The 20341-nt window shown below is 47.5% G+C and overlaps 1 protein-coding gene across 3 annotated transcripts in view; it reads right to left on the bottom strand.

The window, feature by feature from the left end:
* MAPKBP1 (mitogen-activated protein kinase binding protein 1) overlaps positions 1-20341 on the bottom strand; it is a 49074-nt gene that overhangs the window by 15016 nt on the left and 13717 nt on the right. For all 3 annotated transcript variants that reach the window (XM_065870940.1, XM_065870941.1, XM_065870942.1), the window contains exon 2: positions 10396-10487. In XM_065870940.1, the coding sequence (XP_065727012.1) occupies positions 10396-10487 (92 nt within the window). The remainder of the gene's footprint in view (positions 1-10395; positions 10488-20341) is intronic.

Raw genomic sequence — 20341 nt, 5'->3', positions numbered from 1 at the left:
CTAGGAGGCTCGGTACGACTAGCGGGAGGGGCAGAGAGAGCCTGAGACCCTCCAGACTGCCAGAAGACAATGGGAGAAGGCTGGGAGCACCCTCTGCAGCCAGAAGGTGAGTCTGGATGGGATCAGGCTCAGACTAACTTTCCAGAGGCAGCTCCAGAGGGGAGGCCAGGTGGTAGGACTTGGGGGCAAGAAGCAGGAAGCTATGGACAGCAGTGTTCTCCCTCAGGCTCCCTGGCTATCAGCATGCCCAGGGGCCCACAGCCCTTCTGCCTCATCGCTTCATCAGAACTGTAACTAGCTGACAGGAGCAAACGTGGAGCCTGCTACACCAGGTAAGGGGATGGGGAGAGAAGGATGAGAGGGCTACGTCCTCCAGACTCAGGCTGGTTTAGTGGGAAGGCACTGCAGACCCCACATCTGAAACCCACCGCTTGCCAGAAACTTGAAACGAAGGCAGGTACAAGCCGCTAGTGAGGGCTCAGCATCTCAGGCTCAATAAACCACTTCCATATGCAAATGCCACAGGTAATCACTGGGGACACTGGGATCTCGGAGGGACACCAGCTCTGCCCAGAACTGCCAGGCTGATGGACAGCCTTGGAATCCCTGAGTCACATCATCTTTTCCTCTAGTCCCCTCCCCCAAATCCCTCCTCACTGTTTTCTTTCTTCTTCTCTCTCCTTCTCCTAATCTTTGTTTCCTTTCTCCTTCTCTCTTTATACCAACTTCCAGTCTCCCACTTCCCTTCTAGAATGCCATGTCAGGAGGGTTTTTAAAAATATGACCCAGATCAGATGGCTTTGGAAACTCTGTACCCCATCAATCTCCCTCCCCCATCCCCAAACACACACACACAAGCACACTTGTCCAGCTTCTGTGAGGGGCAGTCCAGGATACAGGGGGCCTACTTCCTCCAAAACAGGTAAGATTCATAAAACCTTAGAGTCGGAAGGAAGGATGGAAGGAATTAAACGCACTATGCTAGGTGACTTTAAAGATCACCTGGTCCAACCCTCCAAAATTTTGAGGTGAGGAAACCTAGGCTCCTATAAAGAGCAGAGCCAGGACTCATAGCTCTTCCAGCATCCAGGCCTCTTTACATCAAACACGCGCAACTCTGATCTGTGTCACCCCTTGCTGAACATCCCTGGGGAGCTTCTAAGACCCAACCCCTTAAGTACCATGAAGGCCCTGGGTCGTGTGGCCCCTGCCCACCCTCCAGCCTCACCCTGCACCGTGCTCCAACCACATCCTTTCACTCCCTTTAGCTTGCTATGCTCCTCTGACTCCAGACCTTTGCTAGAGCGCCTTCTCTTGTCTAGAGCATTCTTCTCTCCCTTTTCCAACTAGTTAACACGTAGTTCTTTTTCAGATCTCAGGTCAGATGGCCTCAGTATATGCTCTCACAACACAGTTGTATCAATCTTTTGTGACATTTATCACAACTGCAATTTTACAATTTTTTAATTTTAAAATGTATTTTATTGAAGTGTACTTGATTTACAGTGTTGTGTTTAGTTTCTGTTGTACAGTAAAATGACTCATTATACATATATATACATTCTCTTTCATATTCTTTTCCATTATGGTTTATCACAGGATGTTGAATATAGTTCCCTGTGCTATACAGTAGGATATTTATTGTTGATTGCCTCCCCCACCAGCCTGTGTCTTCCATGAGGGTGGGAACTGTGCCCGGTTTTGCTCACTGTTTTGTCTCCTGTGCCTAGCAGAGTCTGGCCCATCACAGTTGTTCAAGAACCGTTTATTGAATGGATGAATGCCTCCCTTGGTCCACTAGCTTGGTCTACTTGGGTATCCGTAGGCCCAGCTCTCCTCCCTACTGCATGCCCCACCTGTCTTCTATGGAAGGTAGCACCGAGGATCTCCAAATCCTCAGACGCAGTGTGGGACAGTGGGGACACTGTGAGCTTCTGAGTCAGAGACCAGGGTTTGAGTCCTTGTTCTGCCATGTACAACTTTGTGACCCTGGGTAAGTCACAAGCCTATTTCATTATCTGTTAAAAAGGAGCCACTAGGATCAAGCTCTCAGGACTTCTGTGAAGATCAAATAATTTTTTTTGGACACAGAGTGGGAGCCAAACAAACGGCAAATCTTACTATTACTCCCCCTGGAGCATGGACAGGAAGCCAAAAGGGACTCCTGGCGGTGAGGAACAAGGTGCTCAGGGACTGTGTCAGGTTTTTCCTTCAGAAAAACGGAGGTGAGTCCTGTTAGGATCTCAGTAATGGTAAAAACTCTAAAGGAGGCTTCCTTTAAAGTTCTGGGAAGGCAGCCAAGGAAGGAGAACTGGGTTAAGCCTGGGGAAAGAAAATATCTACATCTTCATCCACTTAGGAGATGATAAGCTTGGAAGGTAGCAAGGAAGGGATGGGGGAAATGCTGAGGGAGAAACTACCTCAAGTGACTAGGACAGCACCACAGAAGCACAGAAAGAGAATGGAAGTGACACCTCCTGGCTAAGTTAAAAAGCACCACGCGAGAGTTTCAACGAACTCTAAGCACGAAGGCCTTCACTTCCTTTTATAACCGGTCTACTGCTCTTCACACAGTGGGCCCAATAATAAGAGTTACCATTGATCCAGCACTTTCTGTGTAGCAGGCACTCTGCTAAGCACCTTAGAGGTCTGGTCTTAGCTAATCCTTACCACAAGCTTGTGATTGCTGGTACAATCAGCCCCACTTCAGTGTGGAGAAACGAGTTCAGAGGTCTTATTCAAGGCCTCTCAGCTAAAGCAAAAGAGAGTCAGGATTCCAGAAGCTGTGCTCTCAGAAAAGCAGAGTGGAGTGAGTGGGAGAAAGGAGAGAAAACTGAAGCTGAAAAGGAGAGACAAACATAGAAAGCACACTGGCCTAACGCACAGAGCACCAGGGCAGGAGCCTCTGAGAAGAGGCAGAGAAGACTGGGGCGCTTGGAGGGAAAAAGGATTCTGGCTACAGAATCTTTGGAAGTCATAACAGGGCACATGAAAATTATAGAATTATAGTTCAAAGTTCATAGATCTAGATATTTAGATTTTAATATTTTATTCAGTGTGTGAAAAATGATAACCCCCAGGCCTGCCACCATCACGCAAAGCCCACCAAGTTTTCGGGAGAGCTGACGTTTTCTTGGTATCTGTGCCGCCCGGCTGAGGCGGTCCTCTGCGGGCTCATCCTCTCTGGTGATGGCCTCCAGTCTGAATGGTGCTGGGTTACCTAGCTTTCGGATCAGCTCCAGATAAACCACAGCAGAGGGGTTCAGCTCAGAGCTGATCTGACTTGAAATGAACTGATGCAGATTCTGACAGCCACATTCCAAATCCAGAAAAAGTAGGTGATGAGGGTTCCTTTAAACCCGAAGCAGCATGGTGGCCTTTCAAGGGCGGCTGAGAACACTCCCCAAGTCACCGCACATAAATTCTGAGTCTTGCTGGGCCATAGCATCCTCTGTTTCCTGTCTCCCCTAGGTTGGACTCCATGGCAGAAGAAGGAGGGAGAGCAGCACGTGTGTGTAAAAAGACAATGCAGACAGGATGACTAGCTATGAGGCAACCTCTCCCTTCTCTAACACCTCCCAACCCCCACCCCCCAGTGTAGCCTGGAAATTCTCATGTGTGTCATGGGAGAGTTAAGCAGAGGAGGGAAACACACACAGGTAGGGCAAGCTGAAATTTTTACTTCTAATTATTCAAAGTTGGAAACCTTCCAACACAGAGAAAGAGGAAAAAAAAGAGACCAACCCTCGGTCACAGCTCCACTTGTGAGGATAATAACGCAGATGGTGAAGGCAGAACTTGGCAAAGACCTCCAAGGTCCCCCTGTGCCCAGCTTGCTGAGGTCCTCCCAAGAGAAGAGACCTCAAAAACACTGATGTGGGGCTTCCCTGGTGGCGCAGTGGTTGAGAGTCCGCCTGCCAATGCCGGGGACACGGGTTCGTGCCCCGGTCTGGGAAGATCCCACATGCCGCGGAGCAGCTGGGCCTGTGAGCCATGGCCGCTGAGCCTGCGCGTCCAGAGCCTGTGCTCCGCAACGGGAGAGGCCACAACAGTGAGAGGCCCGCGTACCGCAAAAAAAAAAAAAAAAAAAAAAAAGCACTGATGTGGGAGCCTCCTCAGTCTTCTCTGACCTTTGAGCAAGTTTCCAGTCTGCTAGGGAGGGAAGGGTGGGGTGCGGTTTGCACCAATCTTTGGCCCTTGGTCTCCACATCCCTTGACCCTGGCCAGCACAGCAGGCAGTCACTGGCACGTGCCCTTGCAGCAGTACTGGCTGCAATCCTCCATATGATAGGGCTGGGCTGGCCCAACCGGCTGAGTCCCGTAATTCAGAACCCCAGGGTACAGGCACAGGGAGTCTGCTCACTCTCATAGGGAAGCAGTGAGGCCTCAATCCCTCGGGGCCTCAGCCCGGGAGTCATGTGGTGGAGCAACCGTACCAGGTGCTGGGCCCACTGCCCAGGAACTTCTCTGAACCAGGAAAGGCCAAGCCCTCGATAGCCCCCGTCCCTGGACAGGTCCAGGCCTGCTGCCATCACCAAGAGCCCAGCATTCCCACAGGATCCACCTCCTATGACTCTCCATCCTCCAGAAGGCAGAAACAAATGAACCCTGGGATGAGCAAAGAATGCAGAAACACACACAGGGAGCAGGACACAGAAGGTCTGAGCAGGGACCCTGCACCTTAGAATTTCCTCTTTCAGACCAAGAAAAGTCAGAAGGTGACTCAGAGAGGCACACTAAAGGTCCTTCAAGCCTTGCTCATACATTACCCTGTACCCCTACTTAACATTATAACCCCACACCCCCACATTCCCATCCCCTTTCACTGCTTCTTGCTTATACTTTTTCCAAAGCACACATCAATTTATAATATTCCATATAATTTACTTTTGGGGAGGGAAGACGATCTATATTCATCACTAAGACTGCCAGCTCTGTGACAGTAGTGTTTGTTTATTTTGTTCACTGTTACATCGCAAAGGCCTAGAAAATTGGCACTCAATAAATATTTGTGAATAAATCTTCAAGTCATTAGCTACCAGATCTCAAAGCCCTAACTCCTAAGGAAACTCCTGAGTAGCAGGCCCCACGGCAGGTCCACAGTTCTGTCCAACCTTAGACTTCTAGGACTCACTGATGCTCGAGGGCACTGTGATGATAGAAAGAATAAGAAAACGGGTCAGGCAGACCTGTCTGCTAACATACTGTGTGATCTTGGGCATATTCCTTAACTTCTCTGAACCTCAGTTTCCTCATCTATAAAGCAGGAATAATAAATAGTATCTAAGTCTCAGAATTGTTGTGAGAACTGAAAAAAATAATATGCAAAGTAACCAGCAGGGTGCTCCTAGCCATCTTCTTGAAGGGCACCAATAACAAGGAAAGGGTTAACCAGGGGTTCAGCAGTTGCAACAGGAACCCCAACTACGGTATCCATATAGGACTTGTAGGATACTAGTGACTCATTAGGGTCCTCCTCCAGGTTGGAATTACAAACTGTCCCTCCCGATTCACTCCCAAAGGGGAAATCTTTTAGCTTTAATTATCCTAAGAGATAATGAGTCTAGGACGTTTCCTAGGGCATCCTTGGTTGTGGTCCTCTTCAGGACCCACATGGAACCCAATGCCTTCCAAATAAGTAACCCTCTTAGGCCAGCCCATGAGACCCCCTGGCATCTCTGTTTCTGAGATGCTCTACGAGACACACACACCCCTCCCCCCCCATCAAAGGCATGAGAAAAGACTTGGCAGTAATAACCCAGTGAATAATGTGGTCACTGGTGTAGAGCTACCAGTACACCTCTCTCTGTCCAGAGGACTCTAAACATATTCCCTTCTGGGACAACAGGTGGATGTCTGTGAGCTGCAAGACTCACAAGCCAGGTCCAAAAGCAGTGTCTGAGCCTCCTTCCTCTCACTCACTATGGTCTAGCCACCATGGCTGCTGTTTAGCTACTCAAACAAGTGAATTGCTTCCTCCTTTCTTTGGGACCTCTGTAGTTGAGGTCTCCTCCACCTGGAAGTACAGATCTTCACACATAGATTCCTCTTTGTCACTCAGACACCAGCTCAACTGTTACCTCCCACTGAGCCCTGACCAGCCAGTCTCCAAGTAGCCCCACCCCACCCCACTCCCAGGTATTCACTTACTCTCCTTTTCCATCACCCCAGTTTATTTCTTCAGAACACTTACCACTCTCTGATATTACCTTGCTCATTTATTTGTTCACATGCTTACTGTCTGCCTGCCCCTCCTTAAACCCCACAGAGGCAATGACACTGTCTTATTCACTGCTGTATATATATATATTCTGCGGCTGGAACAGTGCCTGGTCCAAAGTATATTTTCAACACGTATCTGCCGAACAAATGAATGACTATTATCAATGAACAAGCTGTTTTGGGAAGAACTACAGGGCCCCAGTTTTAGGTATGAGCTCTGTAGGGAAACCAGGAGAAAAGGCACTGAGGGGACTGGCGCCTGTGAGTAACGCTTGCATGTGATTCACAGCCATCAGGGCACCAAGTCCAAGCATCCTCTTCCCTTAGGTCCACCCGGTCTCTCCACCACTCCACACACTCCCTGGCAACCCCCCACACAGTGTTTACCACAGAGAGGAAGAAGGGAGCTGTATGTTCCTTCAGCTCAGATGTCACTAGAACACAGTCCAGGAGGAGACTCTGTGCTTTCACGTGCAGTCCAAAGCTTTGGAGCTGGATCTCAGCATAAATTCCAATATGCGCTGAGTAAATGGAGGGCCTTCTCAGGAGAGCTGGGTTTCCCCTCCTCCTCCCTGCTTAAACCACCAAGAGGTCTCCTCTTGGCTGCTGCATAGGGCACCTCTCACGCCAGTAGCTGCTCTGCACAGGGGGTCTGCACTCAGGCCAGGCCCTGCACCCTGGCATTAGGGGTCAAGAGAAACCCATTCTCCAAACTCACTGACTCCACAGTGGCAACAGGGGCTGTGCTGGGCTCTAAAGGCCCTGAACCCTCTACCGAGCCAGCCAGGGAAGGGGCCCAAGTCAATTATGGGTGTTCAACTAAACTGAGTGCCTCAAAGCTATCTGGGGACCAGCTTGGCCTCCTAGGGCAGGGGGCTTAAAATGTGACAGGTGAGGGTGGGCTTCCTGTGGGAAAACAACAGCAAAGGGAGAGCTCTGGAGAAGAAATGCACGAGGTGCTAAAACCAAGGGGTCTCTACCCAGAGACTTCAACCCACCTCTGCCTGACACACATCCTTCTCCACCCCACCCTCCCAGAGCTGTTTCATTTCCTTTCAGAAAACTTTGTTTTGGTTTGATATTTGCCTCTAGGCCTCTGGGAGAATTTTCTGAGCTTTGTTTCTCTTCTTGTTTCTAGGATACCTGAACTGCTCCTAGAGCAACAAGCGAAGTAGGAACTAGAGAGTGGGGGATGGGCGGTGGGGTTGGGATCACCAGATAGGAAGAGAAGGGAGACAGAGGGGAGGGAAAGAGCCTGCTTTGCTCACACAGACTTTGGTGGCCCCCAGATACCGCAGAAGCACATCAGGGAGCTCTAGCACAGAGCAAAACTACAACACCCAGAAAAGCGCCATTTGCAAAGAGAGAACTCCAAGTTCTAGGAAATCAAAAGGTCAGGAAGTGGATCAGGGCACTGCCCAGGACTGGCCCAAGCCAAACACACTCAGGAAACCTACTAGAGGTGACAGCAGGGAAGCTTCCGTACACCACCTGGAAGGATAATGACCCCCAAGGCACAAACGCCAGGCTGGGACCTGCCCATAAACAGAAGCACACACCCTTAAAGGCGCCAGGCCTGGGGTCTGGGGCGGATGGGGAAGAGAGGGACCAGGGCTCCACACTCCCCAGAGCAGGGACACAGGACTCAGCACGCACAGAGCAGCAGCCCAGGCCTTTCCGGCCCGTCCCACATCCAGCCCCAGTCCCACCTCCAACAAGAAGAAACCTGGCTTTCCCTGGCCGAGGCAGGCATGAGTGGAATTCCCCGGAGGCAGACTGCACAGGGTATCCAGCAACAGAGATCATTCATCAACTTGCTTCTGGAGGGGGAGAAGGAGGCCAGCTCAGCCTCTTCAAGGTAAAGTCAGTGCAGCTCCCACAGTCCCCTACCACAGACGTCAAATGCCAAAGGGCCACTCAGAAGAGACAGACCCCAGAACCTAGGGGCAGAAGGGTCCCTGGCATAGACTGAGCTGCCCGTAAATTGGCTCTTTTCATTCGAAGAGCAGGTGAACAGCTTAGGGGAAAAGCAGCTTTTAAAAATAAGCAGCAAGTCTGGTCTCCCTCCACCTCGTGCCACTTTAGAGTAAGAGCTCTGCAGTCAGACTTCTTGGGTTGGAGTCCCAATACAGACACGTGCTAGCTGTGTGACCTAGAGCAAACTGCTTACCCTCTTTGAATCTTAGTTTCCCTCCTCTAAAATATGGGATGAAAACAGTTCCAACCTCACAGGGTTGCTCTGAGTATTAAATAAAATAATTCCTGTAAAGTGCTTAAAGTGCCTGACACAGAAAAGGTTCTTGATAAAGGTAGGGATGATAAAACTAAAAACAAATCATATATCTGATACAAAAACTACAGGAGTTGCTGTGGAAAATCACACTAGGGAACTCGGCATTCCCAAGTTGATGGTGGGGAAAGAGGCAGAGCAGTGGCCTTCCCATTTTCACTTTCCTGTCTCCAGCAGCAAGGAACAGGGAACCAGAGAGAACAGACAGAGAAAGAGAACCAGAAGCAGGAAAAGCTCCAAGCCTCCAAAAGAAACACTTCTGCAGAAGCTTCAAGCAACTATGGTTGGGGGTTTCTCATCAGTAGGAGCAGAGGAGTGAAAAGGCTGCAAGGGAAAGAAGAACACCAGCGCTGGAACCCTTCCTCTCTTCCATGGCACTGACATCTCTCAACGTGACAAGAGTAGTCAAATGTTCTGAGAAGCATTATCCATAACAGCCAAAAAGTGGAAACAACCCGAATGCCCATCAACTGATTAACAGAGAAAATGTGGTATATCCATACAATGGAATGTTACTCGGCCATAGAAAGGAATGAAGTACTGATACCCAGTACGACATGTATGAACCTTGAAAACACCATGCTAAGTGAAAAAAGCCACTCACAAAAAATATGATTCCATTTATATAAAATGTTCAGAACAGGCAAATATATAGAGACAGAAAATAGATTAGTGGCTGCCTAAAAGCTGGGAGCCTTGAGGGGAAATAGAGAGTGACTGTTAATGGGTGTGGGGTTTCCTTTTGGGGTGAGGAAAATGTTCTAAAATTGATTGTAGTGATGGCTGCACAACTCTGTGGATACACTAAAAACCACTGAATTGCACGTATTACAATACTGCTTCTTTTTTTATGTTTTGGATTTTGGGCCATGAGGCACGTGGGATCCTAGCTCCCCGACCAGGGATCAAACCCGTACCCCTTGCATTGGTAGGCAAAGTCTTAACCACTGGACCACTAAGGAAGTCCCTGAATTATACATATTAAATGGGTGAATTGCGTGGTATGTGACTTACATCTCAATAAAGCTGTTTTTAAAAACAACTAAAAGGTAGATATTAAAGATACTGAAGATGGTGTTGGGAGCTGTGTGCATATATTACACAATGGAATATTACATAGCCATTAAAAAGAATGAAATAATGCCATTTGCAGCAACATGGATGGACCTAAAGATTATTATACTAAGTGAAGTAAGTCAGACAGAGAAAGACAAATATCATATGACATGACTTATACATGGAACCTAAAAAACGATACAAATGAACTTGTTTATAAAGCAGAAACAAACTCACAGACTTAGAAAACCAATTTACGGTTACCAAAGGGGAGAAGTGGGGGAGGGATTGATTAGGAGGTTGGGATTAACATAGGCACACTACTATATGTAAAATAGATAATCAACAAGGACCTACTGTACAGCACAGGGAACTCTACTCAATACACTGTAATAACTTATATGGGGAAAGAAACTGAAAAAGAATAGATATATATATAACTAAACCACTTTGCTATACACCTGAAACTAACAACATTGTAAATCGACTATATTCCAGTATAAAATATTTTTTTAATTTAAAAAATAAAATAAAAATAAAAATGACTAAAAGGTAGATATTAAAGATATTGAAGATGGTGTTGGGAGCTGTGTGAATACAAAGAGTGAATCTATACGCGTGGGTGGTCAAAAAGCAGGACGGGATGGCAACACAGGCAACAGTCAACAAAGAGCCTTTATGTGGCCCCGTACGTCATTTATAAAAATGGCACCAAAACATTAACCTGGATGTATCTCCCAGAAGATACCAGAAAACCCCTGCCCACTCCAACTGGTTTAGCATAGCTATAAACTTCCATGCAATAAGACCACTTCCAAGACACTTACCCAGCTGGGTAGGCAACTAAACCCGATCGGGGATCACAGGCAAGTCCTCTGCCTCCAGACACTGTTATTCCAAGCACCTTCTCCAAGGTCACCTGTTGGAGCAAGACAGAGAAGTGTTATGTTATGGATGGAGTGGCACTGGGAAGGAGGAGTTGAAGGTAGCCGGGACCTTCTTCCACGCTGACTGTTTCCTGATGGCTCTGTCTTCTGACTTATCCAGGTCCTGATCTGGCCATAGGCCCCCTGATCACATGGGAAAAAGCCAGTACACATCGCCAGCTTTTAACAGTGATCAAACTGCTAGGCCCATAGAAAAGAAAATGAAATGGTTAAAACTCAGCTCATGGCCACAGGGGCACAAGAACTCTCCCAATCCAGGAAGGCTCCATTTACAAGATAAAGTCTTGGGTCCCCAGACTGGCCTCTTGGGTCTATGAGACTCAGGAGAGGTCACTGATCTTCGTACCTTGGCAGGCATGAAACAAAGGCCACTCTGATCTCCAAGAGCCAGAAGAATGTTAGGTAACAATTAGGTGACTCATAATATCCCTGATCTATGCATTCCATCACACTCTTCCCCTCCATCAGATGTCTGCCAGTTCAAACAGACTCGAAGCCTAGGAGGCAGAGACATGGCTTACTGCTGTGTTTTGCAAAGCACAGATGCTCAGAGTACTCTAATCATTATTATTAAGCCACAACTCCCACAGAGATGAAAGGGAAACATACGTAAAGTGCTCAGAGCTTCTGAGAGGGCATGGCCATTCGAGACATTCACCATCACTCTCTTCATCACTGTTGTTACCCCACACTGTCCGCAGGCCCTGGGACATACTGGACTAACCTCAAATTAGTTCCCTGATCTTTCTGCTAGATGATCCCATGTAAGATTCAGACTGCCCTGTAACCTCGTCACTCCCTCACCCACTGCTATAAAATGTCTTGCATGTCACTCCTGGTCCAGTCTCCTCTAGCACTGTCTGGACTCGCTGCACTGGCCCTCCTCAGGGATGTCCTCGGTCTTCGTTGGCTCAGACAGAGGGGCTTCTGAATGCAGGATGGCCATGTAAACAGGCTGGAGTGTACTCTGCTAAGAGAGTCTTGGGGGCCTTACGAGGGCGATGTGAACCAGAAACACTTCAGGGGTGTTTGTATCAGTGGCACTGTGGTCTGCTCCCAGTCCAGGCCGGTATCTAGAGAGGGGAAGCCCATAGTCAATTACAGTAGTTTTAGGATCTCTCCTTCTCTCTTAGTCTCCCAGCTGGAGAATTCCAAGTGCTTCTAGAGGGCCTGTTTAAATTCCAATCTCCAAGGACCATTTTAGTTTGAATTAGGTTGGAAAGAAATGCCCTGAGGTGGCCAGAGACCAAAATAAGTCCCCTGGGATGTTGTAGTTAAAGCTATTACCCTGGAAGGTCCCCAAGAGTCTTCTGTGCTTCTTGGGGATGTGGACCAGGAATTCCAACATGTGTCTACTCACTGACAGAGGCAGTTTAGTTCCAGGGCACCACACCTACCCACAACCACCTGGCAAGCACCAAACTTGCCAGCTACCCTTGGGCCTTTCTGAGGCACTAAACCTAGTGGGGGATAAACTAACTTTAGCCTACTCTATACATTCTTGATTTTCTGCCCTAACTTATGCCTCTTTCCATACTTTTTCTCAGCTTAATGACCCCCGCCCCCTTCTCCGGCACCCACTCACCTTTCTGAAAGGGCTGAGCACTGCACACTAACTGGAGAGCACAAAATAACCCTGGGGAAGTCCGGGAGATACTCAGTTCGGGGCACCACACCCTATCCTGGCACAGTGCCTCTGGCTATCCCCGAGGGAGGGGTACTCAGGAACATTCCTGCTGCACCAACTGCCTACTGCAGAGAAGAGAGAAAGAGGAGCCTGAGGCCAGCATTACCCACATAGATGAGAAAGGTCACCAAAGCAAGCACTGAGCTAAAAGGCCAACTCAACTCCTATTCTCTTCAAGCTAATCTGATTTCAGGCAAATCCTTTGGATTCATATTTGCATCAATCCCTCCCTTATGCTTCAGCTTTGGTCCCAAAGAATCAGACCAGTCTGTGGGTTCTCAGCTTGCCTTCTCTCTCTGACAGGAATTTGGGTAGGTGTTTTGTGGGTAGATGATCCAGTTCCACAGAGAATTAATTCTGGAACTAGCTTGGAGTTTTCAACAGCAATCTAAAGCAGGAAGGAGATGTGAGTTACTCAGAGCCGAAAGACCAGTGTTTATCAAACGTTTTTGACCACGACCCATAGTAAGAAACACATTTTATATCTTGATCCAGTATAAACCTACATGCTCATAAAACTGAAATAAAAGTTTCACAGAAAAATACTTACTCTCGTTGTATGTGATAAACTCCAATTTCTATTATATTCTATTTCATTAAAAAAATAACTCTGGTCATGGCCCACTTTATTGATTTCATGACCTACAGGTGGACTGGAAGCTGCAGTTTGCGAAACCCTGCTAAGGACCATCTCTCCCTGCTGGGCATGGGATTCATCTCTGGTCCTTGGCATCTTTGTGCCTGTCACTTTCCTCCTAGGACTCTCCACAGTGGAGCAGACATCCGGGCTAGGAAACCCCACAGACAGGAGTTTGCCTGGGCTCAAAACTTGGATGATTTTCAAAGGATTTACAGTTTTTGGCTTCCTCTGGATTTCTGAGCAGCTATCCAAGGGAAAAAAAGGCAGTTTCCTTTGACTCTGTGGAGGGGGAAGAGCAGGGGAAAAACATTCAGGGGCATCAGCTGGGTTTTATTTTATGTTCTAACTCAAACCAGCTTCCTGTTTGCAGGGAGGTTTGGGGCTGAGCTCCACTTTCAAAGGATCTGAGAGTCCAGAGCTCCTGCAAGGCCTCCAACGTCTGGGCTTGTCCTGCAAGGCTCCTGCACGATGGACTTCATAAACTGACTCTCTTTCATAACCCTCTCCATATTCTTTCCAAAAAGGTGGTACAGCTTCCATCTACCCTAAGAAATGGAGACAAACCTGGACACCCCCTTGCAAACCCACCCCGGGCTAAAAGTGCCCAAGTTCAAGTAGTGCTGTGCTGCAGCTGGCTCACGCTGGCTCAGGACAGCTGACTGTGCACCTCTTTTCCCAGCTCCACGTTCAATGAGAGCACATTGGTAGCTTGAAACCACCATGGTGGGAGCACTTATGCCATGAAATCAGACAACGCTACAAATCAGGGCCCCTCTTCCCCCTCAGAGAGCATGTAAACATTTACCAACGCACCGCTAAGCTCAAGCAACTTTTCTCTCTCCCTCGGACTATGGCCGTAACTCCCATGTGTTCCCTCTGCTTCAGGCCTTGCTTCCTATAGTCTTTTCTTTTTCTCAACATACCAGGCCACAGTGATTCTTTCAAGAAATATAGGAGATCATGTCATTATGCTGCTCAAAAGTCTCCAATGGCTCCCCATCCAGATTCTTCACCCCGGTTTAGAAGGCCCTAAGTCACCTGGCCTCTGGCTGCCTCTCTGACCTCGTTTCCTCCACTTCACCCTCACTTACTCCACCTCAACCACCCTGACGCCTGAAGCACCTCAAGTGGATTCTAGCTTCAGGTCCTCTGCATAGGCTTTTTATTCCTCCCACTAAAACTCCCTTGCCTCAACTACTCACACAGCTAATTCACTCAGGTCTTTGCTCAAAGGTCTTCTCCACAGGGAAGGCTTTCCAGACTGGCTTTACTACTATCACTCTATACCCAACTTATCCTGCTTTATTTTTCTTCATTGTACTTAGAGTCAGAGAATGACCCAACATTGAGTATATCTTTGTCCACATACTTACTGTCCATCTCCTCTACCAGAATATGAGCTTCTTGAGGGCAAGGCCTAAGTTGTTACCCCTCACTGATGCATCCCTAGCACTTTAAACAGTGCCTGGCATAAAATGGGCACTTGATAAATATTTGATGAATAAATGAATGCATGGCAGAGGCTTCAGGAACAGTGAAAGGACAGAGATGGGAAGCACAAGAAAACTGGGGTATTTCAAGCCAGTAAAGTTGTTCTCCACGAGGTATCTAAAACTGGTTGTGTGGGAATTCCCTGACGGCTCAGTGGTTAGGACTCTTAGGTCCAGAGGTTAGGCATTTTCACTGCCGTGGCCCGGGTTCAATCCCTGGTCAGGGAACTAAGACCCCTCAAGCTATGTGGCCAAAAAAAATAATAAAATGAAATAAAACTGGTTGTGACAGAAAGACCACATCCATATGAGGACAAGCATAAAGGGAGGTTAATGGTACAGGTAACATTTTGTTTCTTAAGCTGACAGTGGGCACACAATGGTTCACTCTATTATTCCACATGTCTTTACTGTATGTCTTAAATATTGCACAGTAAATGTTTAAAAGAGAGAAAAAATATGGTCCAGGATGTGGTGTGGAGCTCAGCACCTCATGAGCAACATCCTTCTATAGTTCACATCCCTGACTTCTCTTTATCCTAAAGCCACTTCGTTGACACTCATTGACCCAGCAATGTGAGGGGAAGGGGTACAGAGATCTCAAGAATCTGTGTTTTTATTTGATTTATGTTTGTCACTTAAGAGCTTATAAGGCTGCACATGTTTATGATGCTCTGACACGCTGCTTCCAGCAGAAGTTTTCAAGGACCACTGCACACATCCCTTCTCCTGACTGCTAAGTGTGGCAGCAGGTGATGAGATAGGGCTCCCTCAGCCTGGGTCCCTGAGTAACTCTGATGAACAGAGCGCCTGCGCTGACCCACACTGCAACAAAAGTATGAGCAAGAAATAAACTATCCGTTAAGTTATGGAGTTGTTGAGGTGATTTGTTACCACAGCATGACCTAGCCCAGCAATTTTCACACTTTTTGGTCTCTTACACTCTTTGGTTTCTTAACACTCTTAGAATTTATCAAGGACCTCAAAGAGCTTTCATTTATACAAGTTATACCTACCAATATTTACTATATTAGAAATTACAATGGAAATACTTAAATAAATTTAATTCATTCAAAACTAATAATAAACCCATTACATGTTAACACTTTTATTAAAAGTAACTCTAGTTTCCAAAACAAAACCAAAAATATTTAGTGAGAAGAGTGGCACTGTTTAACATTTTCGTAAATCTCTTTAATGTCTGGCTTAACAGAAAACGGCTGGATTCTCATAACTGCATCTGCATTCAATCTGTTGTGATATGTTATTCTAGGTGAAGATAAAAAAAAAAGTTGGCCTCATTTGGATATGTAATTGGAAAAGAGGGGATCGCAGAGATCACCTAAAAGGGTTTTGGGGACCCCAGGGATTTTGTGACTACACCTTGGCAACCAATAACCTAGCCCCTCCTGTATACTACAGCATCTCTCTTCATAGGGAAGCAAGCCCACTAGTATGAGAGTTCTGGCCTCAAGCATCATTTGAGGAAAATGAGGCAGGGAAGAGGCCCTATGAGAAAATAGCTGTCCTCAAAGTCAGGGATGGGGGGGCTTCCCTGGTGGCGCAGTGGTTGAGAGTCCGCCTGCCGATGCAGGGGACACGGGTTCGTGCCCCGGTCTGGGAAGATCCCACATGCCGCGGAGCGGCTGGGCCCGTGAGCCATGGCCGCTGAGCCTGCGCGTCCGGAGCCTGTCCTCCGCAACGGGAGAGGCCACAACAGTGAGAGGCCCGCGTAACGCATAAAAAAAAAAAAAAAAAAAAAAAAAAGTCAGGGATGGGGCCCCAAGTTCTGACAGGAACTTCAGTTCCAAATCCTCATGGCCCAAATGCCAATGAAATATAGTCCAAAAAACACACCGGTCCAGGTAAATGATTCCGGCTGGTGAGCTGGGATACAACTGCTACAGGCAGCTGGCAGCCTGATACATCCACAGTTCTAGGAACATCGTGCACAATGAAAACTCAGGATTAAGACGAGGGTACCCGCTTTGTACTCTGCAGTGATCTCCTCCACATCTGCAACACAGCCTAGAAGCAGGGAGAATACTCGAGCTGTGACCCAGCTTTTCCTTGGACAGGTGGAGAGTGTTGAGATGGGGGAAAGCCTACACCAACCTGAAAGAGAGTGTCATCTTTCCCCAGAAGCAAGGCTGCAGGAGGGCAGAATTACTACAGACACACTGCAAAGGAAGGCTTGAATACCCACCCCTCCCAACATGCACTAGGCAGGGCAGTACTGTATCCTCCTAAGAGAAAGAAGGAAAGCAAAATCATCCTTCACTGTAATGAGATAAAGGGATAACTTCATAATAGCCTATTCCCAAGAGAGAAGGAAAGAATAAAGCCAACTGTTTAAGAGCTCTTCTGGCTCTCATTAAAGTAGATGGAAAAAACAGGTGGCTCAGAGGCGACAGACGGGACTACTCGTTCATACTAGATAGAACAGTATTTTCCAACACGTGGATTGCAGCCTATTAATGGGATTTGAAATTGATTTAATAGGTTATGAATAACTAAAATAGAACAAAAAATAGATCTCATGGCACGTAATAATAATGGTAAGTACTGAACGTGAAACTTTATTTCAGGGGTGTGTGTGTGTGTGTGTGCCCTGGGTCACGATGTAAAGTGTATTCCTTAATGTGAGTTGTTCTCAAAAATGTCTGAAAGTCACTGGGATGCTATGGGGGTCCTCAAAATCCATTAGGGAAGATGAATGACATACTACAAAGTAATCCAGTATGTGATGAGGGTCATAAGAAAGATATAAAGTGCTCAAAAAGAAGGAAGAGAGATGATTTCTGAACAGGATAAGGAAAGGGAAACAATGAAGCTTTCCTGGAAGACTAGATGGAATGTGGCCTGGTCCTTGCAGTGGGGATAGGATTTTGACAGATGGAAATACAGAGAAAGGAATTCTCAGTAGAAGAAGTTGCATGAATGAGTTTGACAGAAGGAAACAACAGAGTAGGTGAGCAACAGTGAAAGCAAGGATCTTTTGTAGGAGACTTAGGTCAGGAGAGGTAGACTATAACCAGACAGGGAAGGGCCTTGATTGCCAAACTAAGTGGGGTCATCTGGAGGCTCTGGGAAGCCACTGAAGGGTTTCGAACCAGGGACACAATCAAAGCTATGTTTGGTGATGATGTACATAAGACACAGAGCACAGGCAGGGAGCCCAATTAGGAGGCTATTACAACAGTTCAGGTGAGAGGTAATAAGGATCTAGACCAGCATGAAGATAGTGAGAGTAGAAAAGAAATAATGACAAAGAAAAAAGTGACAAAGCAAATAGAATTGGCAAGATGGGGCACCGTACAACTCTGGAGGAAAAAGACAGAAGACTCAAATTTTGAACTTCAGAGATAGGGAACAAGGAGGTGCTATGAAAAGAAATGCTGCCATGATCAGGAAGAGGACCTGGGTCTGGACAAAGGGGGGAAGGATGGGAACCGATGATGTCAGTTTTAGACATGTTGAATCTAAGTCGCTTCAGGAATATTTAGTAGGAACCACAGAACATTCAACTTAGCAACATACACATGGAATTGATGCTTGGGAGAGAGGTGAGGACTAGAAATAGATATTTAAGAATTATTCACGGGGGCTTCCCTGGTGGCGCAGTGGTTGAGGGTCCGCCTGCCGATGCAGGGGACACGGGTTCGTGCCCCGGTCTGGGAAGATCCCACATGCCGTGGAGTGGCTGGGCCCATGAGCCATGGCCGCTGAGCCTGCGCGTCCGGAGCCTGTGCTCCGCAACGGGAGAGGCCACAACAGTGAGAGGCCCACGTACTGAAAAAAAAAAAAACCATTAAAAAAAAAAAAAAGAATTATTCACAGGGGCTTCCCTGGTGGCACAGTGGTTAAGAATCTGCCTGCCAATGCAGGGGACATGGGCTTGAGCCCTGGTCCGGGAAGATCCCACATGCCGTGGAGCAACTAATCCAGGGTGCCACCACTACTGAGCCTGCACTCTAGAGCCCATGAGCCACAACTACTGAGCCCACGTGCCACGACTACTGAAGCCCACGCGCCTAGAGCCCGTGCTCCGCAACAAGAGAAGCCGCAGCAATGAGAAGCCCGTGCACCACAACAAAGAGCAGCGCCCCCCGCTCTCCGCAAATAGAGAAAAGCCCGAGTGCAGCAAATGAATACCCAACACAGCCAAAAATAAAATAAATAATAAAATAAATAAATTTTTAAAAATCTATGGAAAGAAAAAGAATTATTCACAGAACTTCCTTGGTGGTCCAGTGGTTAAGAGTCCATCTTCCAATGCAGGGGACATGGGTTCGATCTCTGGTTGGGGAACTAAGACCCCACATGCCATGGGGCAACTAAGCCTGCGTGCCGCAGCTACTGAGCCTGCGCACCACAACCTGAGAGCCTGCGTGCCGCAACTAGGGAGCCCGTGTGCCGCAACTACTGAGCCCACGCGCCACAACTAGAGAGAAGCCTGCGCGCCACAATGAAAGATCCTGCGTGCCACAACAAGACCTGATGCAGCCAAAACAACAATAATAATAAAAATAAATAAAACATTTTTTTAAAAAAAGAATTATTCACAAGGAGGTGAAAACCACTACTGAAAGTACAATGAGGCAGGAGAAGACAGAGGGAAGAGAGAGTGAGGCTGAGGACAGAAATGAGGCTGTAGCTATTTTTAGAGTATGGAGAAGATGAGGGCTCAGGCAGTTAGAAAGGGAGAAGGAGAACCAGGAAGCCTGTGAAGGGGAGAGTTCCCAGAAGGATGGGGTAGTCAATGTAAGTGCTAAAAAGAAGTGAAAAAGCAAGAAATGGACTCTCCGGAGTGCAAAGCCATCTGCAACATAGCACAGGGTCCCCAGCAGTCCCAACCCCCTAAATACATGATCTCAGGAACTCTAAGCAAGGCCTTCTAAACTCTTCTGGTACCTCTCTCTCCAGTCCCTAGATCTGACCAGCCCACAAGCTAGAGGAGAGGCACCAGCCAATGAGAGATCCAGTGTGTGGAGCCAACACACACACAAGACAACAGCACTGCTAGAGAAGGGTTTCTTGTTGAGCCCACAGCATACACGATTCGAATCTGTTCTTGCTTTCTTAGTGCGAGGGACTACTACAGGGAGTCTGCAGTGGCAAGAAAGCAGCTGCTCCCTCGAGAGAGAAAACTAAGGGGCCAGAGCCACAAAAGGCCAGGGTCATCTAGGATTTAGCTGACCTCAAACTGGTAAAGAAACCCCAGCAACTGGGAGGAAGCCGATCTCTGTTTTGGTTGCCATGTTTTGTTGCCACCAATTTCTTTCTTCCCCCTTCTCCCCTTCTCTACTTCTTAATCCCACTCAATACAAGTTATAAATACCTGAGTTATAAGTCATTCCAGCCAAACTATGGGCTTGCTATTTCTATAAACAAGCATGTCACAGACCTGTCCGAGGCAGAGCCCCCTCTGCCCTTCCCTCCCTTCCTGCAGGTTAAGAATAACTATGCCTGTCTCTTGCCCACACACTACACTTTAATCTCACAAAGCAGATCCTCCACCAGATTCTGAGAACTGCCACTTATGCAAAAGCCACAGAGGAAGCCAAGGCCAGGAGGCTTTGTGCAGAGACTTAGCCAGCTGGGCACAGACCCAGTGACAAGCTCTGGGAGGGGGGAGGGGGAAGCGGGTATCATGCCCAAGCTCACTCACTCCTGCTCCTTCAGAGACCAAAGTGCCATCTGGTCAGAGGCAGGAAGAGACACAATGGCCACTCCAAAACTGTAGAACAGACCTTGCCTCTCTACTCTGCTCCTGGTTTCTGGGGCTGATTTATGGTTCTACTTTCTATACCATGAAGTCTCCCAGAAACAAATAACTTCCAGTATGACAGAAAAACCAAGTTCCCTAGAGATCAAGATTTGTTGGAATTGAGCCAATTCTGCTGTGCTGAGATTAAAATAGCCTTAGCTTCTAAGGAAGGTGAGTCTGCCACTGCTTGGGAAGAGGTGACCTTAGAGATCCTTTAGCATAAGCCCCTGGAGACTAGA

Source organism: Phocoena phocoena, chromosome 2 (assembly GCF_963924675.1).
Source record: "Phocoena phocoena chromosome 2, mPhoPho1.1, whole genome shotgun sequence".
NCBI lineage: Eukaryota > Metazoa > Chordata > Mammalia > Artiodactyla > Phocoenidae > Phocoena > Phocoena phocoena.
The sequence above is the reverse complement of the archived record's forward strand: the minus strand, read 5'-3'. Positions and strand labels throughout refer to the sequence as shown.